Genomic DNA, 9,109 nt, shown 5'->3' with positions numbered 1-9,109 from the left:
ATGACAAACTAAGCCCAATGGGAGGGGGGTTTTGAAAATTTCAAGGGGGCGCTGCGGAGCCATTTTGCCCCCCCCATTTACAACGACCACAAAATATCAAATTTTTCACCAGACCTGATGAGTGTGCAAAATTTCAGGCGTTTTAGAGCATGGGAAGGGGTTGAAAAATGCAGTTGTTTGGGAGGACAAATAATAATAATAATAATAATAATAAACATTAGAATTACAATAGGGCCTTCGCACCACTCGGTGCTCGGGCCCTAATAATAATAAACATTAGAATTACAATAGGGCCTTCGCACCACTCGGTGCTCGGGCCCTAATAATAAACATTAGAAAAACAATAGGGCCTTCGCACCACTCGGTGCTCGGGCCCTAATAATAATAATAATAATAAACATTACAAAAACAATAGGGCCTTCGCACCACTCGGTGCTCGGGCCCTAAAAACACCCACCACCGTCACCACAGTCTGACAGACCTACTTGAGGTGGTGGGTCTCCCCATGTTCACTAATTTAAAGTCACCCACATGTCACCGACTTCCTGATGGATTGCTCTGCTGCGTGACACATATCAGGAAAACTCCAAAACCAGACCTCTTTTGTCAAAGGGATGAGGGGGTTTAAAGAGCAGGAGAGAGGAGGGGAGAGAAGGGGAGGGGAGGGGAGGGGGTGCTGCATCCTGTAGTCTGGGATCACTGTGTGTGTGTGTGACTGACGTTCTTGATTCATCATTCAACAACCTCATGGTCAGCATGGATATATAAGGTGGAGCACACCTGCTCAGCAATAACGACTTCAGACCTCCGCCAACTGACCTCAGTCTGTTACCAAAGTTTAGGGTAAGAGGCTGCTGTTTGGAGATTGCATTATATATTTATACATATTTACAGCCTGACCAATTAGTTCTATTAATTGCAAGATAATGAGGATAGCTTAAATTATTATCTTTTTTTAGACAATTATTTTGTGATATTTAGATACTCCAGGTGTATTTGTATACTCTAACAGCTATAAATGCATGACTACATCATTGATGGGGTGATATTATAAAGATTGACTGATATTTCTATGGGACTTATAATGACAAATGAGTTTGTAATGTTTTTTTTTAATTCTAGTAAATTCAATATGTATTTCTGTATGAGCTTTTTTCATCTCTTACAAATGTTCTATCGTGTTCCTTTCAGGAAGTAGTTTTTGCATGGTATTTAAAATAGAATTTATAATAGTATGACCTGACTTAAAGATATTTTTGATCTCTAACTGTATCAGTTTCAGCTTTTTTCAGTCCTTCTTGTCTTTTCTGCTCTGAGCGTTCTCTCACAGCGTGTGATGCGTTTACTGACCAGCATCAGCATCCCTCCGTTCCTATTTCAGTGCCTTGAGCGACTCCACAGCATGCTGCCTGGGAGAGCGACCGATGTCCGGCACTGCGTCCTGACGTGCCGCTGGCTGCCCGCAGCTCTGGCGCTGCTCCTCCTCCTCTCCTTCAGCTTCAGCAGCGCTCACAGCACCACGGTGGAGCACGACTTCCACATCGTTCACAATGTCGACAACAGAAGTAAGACTTGATTTGATTTGATTTATTTTTTATTATAATCTGCTACCATCTTAATGTTGGTTAGGGAAAATTTGACGTTACAAAGTGTGGAGATTGGACAGGAGGATGATTTGAAAAGGACGAACAATTCGCTGATTTTTAAAAAATTATTTATATATGTTTATAGTCTGTTTGTGACCTAGCGTGGTGTGAGTGGTGAGTTTACACTGACCCTTGATGGGAATCCAGATGTTGTCGGTGGATGACAAAACTTTTCTTAATCTCAACGGACCATTTACTGCATCTTATTATTATTAGATTGTAAAAATAAAGGCTCAACTCAACGTTATTTAGCTCAAAAGGAGGAAATGTCAGAGTCAACTAATTTGTTCCACCTTTAATAATTAATGTAGCTTATTAAATGTATTTATTTACATAATTTTAATGATTTGATTTGGATTGCACACAAGTTGAAGAGTGAACGTTTTGTTACTATTCTATTTTCTACTGTAACACACATTATAATCCATTTTTATGTTTTTTAAATGTATATTTAGATGTACTTTATATTTTATTTAGAAGAAACATTACAGTAAATATGACAATATATACAAGTCAGTGCTGCTTCAGGATCTCTCCTATTCTCATTTAAATGAATGAATGGGAGAATAAATATGGAAAACCAACAAATAATTTCTCCATATAAATCTCAGAGGAGCACCAAACCAGCTGAGAAAATAATCTACATTTACCTGGACAAAAATCTATAAACTGAATAAATAGATAAAAACCTGAAAAGTCAAACTTGATATACTAAGAATGGCCATTTGTTTGACCATTTGTTTATGGATTAGAACAATGCTTAAGTTTGTGTTTTGTTTTTTGTTTTTTTATTTTAGGACTGTTTAACCATCATAAAGTCATTCTGTTTGTGGTCATTATGATCACTCGTTTTTGGTTCCCTTGTTTCCAGCAAAGAGATGATTTTTGAGTACGCAACAGCATTTTCCCAAATGTGAATTCTGTCCCCAAACAGAGCTGTTAATATAGACCACATACTTTGACACATGATGATGATGTACTCGTGTGTGGTCCAGGTCCAGAGATAGACCCATTCTGGTATGTGGGGCGTGGGGTGAGACCCATCGGGCGCTTTGGGAAGAGGCACAGCGGTGTGGAGGCTCTGGGCAGCGGGCGGATGCAGCCTGTTGTTAGGATGCTGGAGCTACTCCTCAACAACCTCAAAAACAAGGAGAACCTGGGGAAAGACCTGGACGGAGAAGACAGGGCTTGGTTACCATGACAGCTTGTCCTCCTTCCATCCACAAACCCTGAGTGTCTTTATTTTTTATCTCGATCAAGGTTATTTACTCTTTTGCTCTAGCACTCAACTGTATTTCCCTCTGGTGTCTGTTCTGAGGCCTTGGTTGATAGGATCCTTGATGAAATCCCTCTCCAAATGTATCTGTACATAAAAATGTATTCTATATTGATTAATAAATAAGGATATTGTGATTAAAAGTGTTGATCCCCTTTCTGTATTTGCAGGTGCATAACAAACATTTTCTGTCCAAAGAGGGAGCTTTACATTTGCAAATTTTATTCATTTCATAATGCTTTTTTTCTCAGAGTACTGTGGCACATAGAGAATCTGTATTTTTTGCACGTTAATATTTTCCCCAACATGTCATATGGATTGCAACAAACGATTGCACAGAAAAGTGAACGGCCCCGCCTGTGGAGCTGTGCACAGCGAACCTCTTCATAGTCATTCACACTGGATATAAACAGGAACAAAAGTAATATTGTTTTTTGTTTTGTTTTTTTTAGCTGTGTGAATCTCATTATTGAGCATCTGGGACACAGTTACAGTAGAAAATTAGACTTCCTGTGTGAATCCAGCCTTACAAGTCATGACAGTTATACACAGTCTCTTGCACACAACACTGAAAGATTGGTCAACTATGATTGGGCAATACACACATTATTCTATATCATATCCATCTTTTCACACATATACATATATTAACAAATTCTGTGATGAGATAGTATATATATATATTTTTTTTACATTAGAAAAATACAGGACACCGATGATTGGACCCTTGTGGCTGTGCTTCTCATGGGAAATTTTACATCAATTTGATAAAACCAGAAACATGCTTTTTATACATCGACACTCTCCAGAGAACAAGATTGACAAAAGTACAGGATCAATGTGCCAAACCAGAGATGTGAAAGGCTGGGATGAAAAGATCACTAATAGAAGGGACGGAGCATTCAAACAGAAGATCATCACACTTTTTTTTAGTTCAAGCAGTCCAGCAGGAAATCCAACCCTGCTTTTAAGCTGTAGCCAAAAACTTTGACGACTGTGTGCATGGCTAACTGATATTCTAAACTAATGTGAGTTGACACAGATTAAAAGTGAAAGAAAAAAAAAGTAAGGCAGTATTCTCAAATCTAGTGTTTAAGAAGTACAAACACAGTATGAATCGTACTAGCCGCTCCTAAAATGCCTGTTGTCACCCGTGTTTTTGTAGCATTTACCATCGTCATTACTGGCGGAATATCAAATGGTAAATGCAGACACACTGAAAGCACTTTGAGTCATCACACATAATAGGACTGACTGAGGAGGGCTCCTCTGAGGAGAGAATAAAGCCTTTAATTTGCAATAGTACTTATTTCAGTGGTATTGCATAAAAACGTTCTGTAAGTACAAAAATAAATTGCTTGTAACAAAATCATGGTTTCATGGCATTTGTTATATCGCCCCTCAGACTTCATTATGTAAAAATCTTTACAAGATTTTCTGAATGCAACACAAAAGCTAGGACATGACCCAGAGAAGGGGAAAACATGAAGATACTTTGTTTTTGTTCAAACAAAAGGCCACAAGTAAAGGAAGAAAATGACGAAGGTGAAGAAAGTGACTTTGGGTTGAAGAATACTGCATTAAAAATATAAATATATAAAAATGAGAACATTTGCAGATCTCAGCTGAATGCCAGACCTACAGAGGTTTATGCTGAGCTCGATATGGGTTTGACATTCAGGCTCTTTCAAACCTTATTTGATCTCATTTCATAAAAGCTTCCACATTAAGGCTCTAGTGTACGAGTGTGTCTACTGATCAGGTCTTACCAATATTTTCTTTTTTCACTTCCTCAGAAAAAACACTGTTACAGTTGGAATTTATTTAAGGAATAGTTTGACATTTTGAGAAATACATTAATTTGCTTTCTTGATGAGAGTTAATTGATAAAACCACTGCCACTCTCATGTCTGTACACTAAATAAAAGCTAATGCCAGAATCCAGTTATCTTAGCTTAGTTTAAAGACTGAAATCAGAGGGAAACGGTTAGCCTGGCCCTGCCCAAAAGTATACATGATCTGCCTTTTAGTATGGTTTAAAGAGCCTATAATTGATAATGTTCTAATAATGTATGAAATGACAATGTGGAAATAATGTGATAATGCAAAAGGTATCACTTGTAAGGATGAATCTTCAGAGCATTATGACCCAAATCTGCAGCTTCCCTTGACTTTATGGAGCTTTATAGCAAGTTTCAGCAAACTGTTTAGCTGTTTGACCCACAACTTTAGGGTTTAGGCTACCTGTTTCCTCCTGTTTTCCATCTTTATGCTAAGCTAAAGTAACCAGCAGCTGGCTATACAGTACTTTCTTTATATTTAGAGTACAAAGAGTGGTAGGGAGCGACATATCTCTCAAGTGTGCTTTGCGTTCGTTTACTGCCATCTAGCAATTTCAGTGGCAGGAAACGACAAAAACACTTCAGTCCTGATACTTTGTACCTTTAAACACCATTTTCTGGTAAGTGCATTAATCTTTTAAATGGTTAATATGTCAATGTTACAATCATCCCCAGAATGAGGATTACCATCTGATAGCTGAGTGTGTGTGTGATGAAAACTGACAATCATCCAAAAAAAAGCTCTGAAGGGGCTTACAGTATGCTAAAATTCCTCATGACATTTCATTTGGTGAGAAAGAAGATGCAGTATAAAACAGGGCTCAGCCTCTTTTTGGGACACTGAATCACAGAAAGGTTCACATGATTTTTCCACATCTTCATTGTACGTTAAACCACAAATACTCTTGCAAACAGATAGAAAAAGGAAATGAGAGTTTTTCTTTTTCTGTACAGATATTCTTTTGGAGTTGGGTCATGAGGAGTGTTTGCAGATTTTAAGGCAGAGATACCGACTGTCGAGTCATCCTTGCTTGACGTGTTAAGTGTGTGGTGATGACGAGAAAACAGAGGACAGAGTGGAAAAAGGGGTGGAGCCAGTCATGTCTTCTGTGAGGTGTTTGACTGATGCAGTACAGTGCCTGGCTCAGGGCTGAGTGCTTGGTGGGTCACACAGGGCGGGTGTTGGTCCCTGCTCTGCTTGGAGCTGGACACGGACACTGGGTCAAGGCACTGGATGAGAACGGCCCCTGTCCCTGGGGGCTCCTGAAGTGGCCCTGAGGGACTTCTTGTGCTGCTGACTGTCACTATGGCCGAAACACTTTCACCTGCTGCTCTGGCTCCAACTTTTCTGAAATGCCAAATAAGAAAAGTAGCATTTTAAAAACAAATCTCCAGCAAAAAAAAGGAAAAAAATCCAACTTGACTCATTCATATGAACATGGCTGACATATCTAAAATGTCAGGAAGGTCTTCCTGGCATAAATTTAGAGCACACTCTATGATGCATTGATGGAAAGGACACTCTAAGCTGGAATCAATGATATGATTACATGTCTTGGTCACTGATTTTGCCCCATTGTCCAGCGTGCTGTCTTTGTAGCTGTGCAGGAGCTGAAAAAGCCACCCTGAATCACAGCTATCGCGTGGATGCTGGTGAAGAAAAAAAATAAGACAAAAAGAAAATAAAGAAAGCCCCAACAGAAAAAGGCCATTCACTGACATGAAAAGGAACCGACTTCTTGTTGGCTGATAAAACAGCCTTACCCTCCTGTACCGTGTGTATGTGTGTGTGTGTGTGTGTGTGTGTCCATTTGGCTGCTTTACATCTAATGGAGCTTTTCAGTTACCTAGTCCCTTTCTAGCAGATGTATTCACTTTTTCCATCCATTCAGCAGCCAATCTCTTCTTTTAGGACAAAGCGTAAAATGTGTTTTTTTTTTTTTAACTAAGGGTGAATAAAAGTGTCCCCTTCTCTCTGTCTCATGCTCCATCTCTAGCCAATCCTGTTTCATGCACTGAGTATACAAGGCTGCTGAGCAGTGCAGGAGAGAGTGGATTGATGAGGCAGACTGAATAAGTCAGTGCAGGTTAGCAGACTCACAGACATCACAGCAGTACATACCATCCAAATGTCGGATCATTACATTGACTGCTACGGTGTGAAACAGATAACTGCTTTTCCCCTTTCAATAAACATCAATATCAAGACTGAAATTATTATTATTTGGTCATGACTGAAAATTACTCACGCTGTAGTTCCTCCATACACAGGGCATCTTAAGTACGAGTTCAGACAGAATCCACCTCTTAAACAGGTTGATATTGCTGATAACATTTATTCTACACGCCAGACCAGTGCTAGTCCAATTATTTAGTTTCAATTAAATACTAAAAACTATGTTTTAATTATAAACGCTAAACTACAATCCCTATTCACATCAAAATTTGTTAAATGATTGTCAAAAATGTAGATTTATCTCAATAAATATTTGGATTTGGAGCCAGATTTGTCAATGTTGAAATGGTATTTTTCTTTATTGTTCACTTTTTCTTTCTGCTTACACATAGCTCTTCTTTGTGCAGACTTTATTGTACCTTTCGGTGGAGGTGCTGGAAGCTTCCTCCTTTGATGGCGTGATGAGTCCAGAGTTTGCGGCTGCAATCAGAGATTTTGTATTATACACTTCGATCACTTTAAAAATGATCGTGCTGATTCAGAGCTGCTGTATGTCCTCATTTACCTGGAGTTGCGTCACATATCTCTATGATAAAAAGTTAACACAATCAGACAAATACATTTGCTGTCACAGATACTGAGACTCTTGCCACATATTGTAGGTGACCCATTAAGAACACTGTATGCATGGCTGTGTGTGAAAGTTGTCCAGGGAAGAGGGATACCTTAGCCTTTGGCTTATACTTGGAGAAGCGATTGCAGACAGTCACGTTCAACCCAGCTGTTTTCAGAGCTGATATCCTGGCCTCAATGTTTGAGATCTTAAAAAGGGCAAAAAGGTTTAATTGAACAAATACAACCCAAAACAACATGATTCATGCAATACTTCGTATAATCCTTATTTAATTTTAGTCAGAAGATAATGTACAAGAATTACGACAAAAAAAGTTGTTACTGTGCCATTAGCTGTACCTTCAGAATTCCAGTCGCTAATTTTGTTATAGTGTTCAACAGTAGAATTTTACCTATGACATTTCATTGAGTATACTGAGTTACTGAACTGGCAACCTGTTTTAATGTTGTGGCTAATTGGTATCAAAACTGAGTTTGAATCATTTATGATTGATTCCAATTCAGCTTCAAGTGACACATATTTCTGCCCATAGAAAAACATCCCCCCATATTTTGGGTCACAAATTAAACTAAAGAACAAAACAGCTGCATACAAGGTGGACAAGTGTTGTCTGAGAAAAGAAAAAAAAAATCTTTCAGTACCTGTAGTTCAGACTGCTGGACCTGAGCGGCTGCAGTGGCCACCTGGTCCTCCAGGAAGGCCAGCTCTGTGTCTGTGGTGCCGCTGCTAATACTGCGAGCACACTGCTCTAGGTCCCCCAGCGCCCCCTCAAGGCCGTACACAGCACCAGCAGCCAGATACACCTGCACAGAGAAGATGACCATGACAGTTAGTTCCCATTAAGATTGATTCACCTCATCTCGTAACGACTAAGTGGAAATTATACGGAGGTTAAAATATTGGACCGTAACTGCTGCCTAGCTTACATTCTCCTCCATCTTGGTCAGCCTCTGGTCCAGCTTGCGGGTCTCAGAGCTGCTGGAGATGGGAGAAGCGCTCATGGACTCAGATGGGGTGTAGCTCTCACCTCCCGCCTCGCCGATCAGCTCCTCTGTGGCATTCAAAACCTTCAGCACCTCTGTAGTGATGCTGCAGAGAGAGGCCGCCGAGTACTTCTGCTTCATTTAAAGAACACACACACATACACACAGAGTACAACTGTCAGTAATCTACATTGTAACACCCTGAAAGGCTTAATGTGAAAGCTTAAAGAGGAAAAACATTTTAATTTTCATGATTAAAAGTGAAAGAGCTAAACAAATATGGGATCGGTATTTAACTGAGAAAGTTTTTAAGAGACAAAGGAATAAATGTATGAGAAAAAACTGGGAAGCATATATATAAAATCTATGAAGACCACATTAAGGATAAAACAAGGGCTTAATGTAGTGTAATGACATCAAACAGTAATGAGGACGGATGTGACAAAATCATAATTTTGGGGCATTATAAAATCATTCGTGTGGGAACAAACATTTTAAAATCTCCATTTGAAAATGAAGGGAAGCAAATAAACTTAATGTAGCTTTACCACTT

The 9,109-nt window shown here is 39.2% G+C and overlaps 2 protein-coding genes across 8 annotated transcripts in view; one reads left to right on the top strand and one right to left on the bottom strand.

Moving 5' to 3' along the window:
• The first annotated feature begins 1,402 nt into the window (after positions 1-1,402).
• On the top strand, positions 1,403-2,847 carry prlh2 (prolactin releasing hormone 2). The gene is made up of 2 exons (XM_041066113.1): positions 1,403-1,565; positions 2,642-2,847. Exons 1-2 carry the CDS (start codon positions 1,403-1,405, stop codon positions 2,845-2,847), a joined length of 369 nt encoding a protein of 122 aa, XP_040922047.1.
• A 340-nt stretch (positions 2,848-3,187) lies between these two features.
• LOC121200831 (myosin VIIA and Rab interacting protein) overlaps positions 3,188-9,109 on the bottom strand; it is a 103,299-nt gene continuing 97,377 nt past the window's right edge. For 2 of the 7 annotated variants that reach the window (XM_041066344.1, XM_041066348.1), the window contains 5 exons: positions 8,500-8,691; positions 8,215-8,376; positions 7,665-7,760; positions 7,359-7,419; positions 3,188-6,111 (listed from right to left, as the gene is read on the bottom strand). In XM_041066344.1, coding sequence (XP_040922278.1) covers positions 6,068-6,111; positions 7,359-7,419; positions 7,665-7,760; positions 8,215-8,376; positions 8,500-8,691 — 555 coding nt within the window. In that variant the 3' untranslated portion in view covers positions 3,188-6,067. Of the gene's footprint in view, positions 6,112-7,286; positions 7,761-8,214; positions 8,377-8,499; positions 8,692-9,109 lie in introns of those variants that run through there. The other 5 variants (XM_041066342.1, XM_041066346.1, XM_041066343.1 and 2 more) reach the window with 3 other exon arrangements.

The sequence above is a fragment of the Toxotes jaculatrix genome, chromosome 20 (genome assembly GCF_017976425.1).
Source record: "Toxotes jaculatrix isolate fToxJac2 chromosome 20, fToxJac2.pri, whole genome shotgun sequence".
Lineage (NCBI taxonomy): Eukaryota > Metazoa > Chordata > Actinopteri > Toxotidae > Toxotes > Toxotes jaculatrix.
Note: the sequence above shows the minus strand (reverse complement) of the source record. Positions and strands in the feature narration are given on the sequence as shown.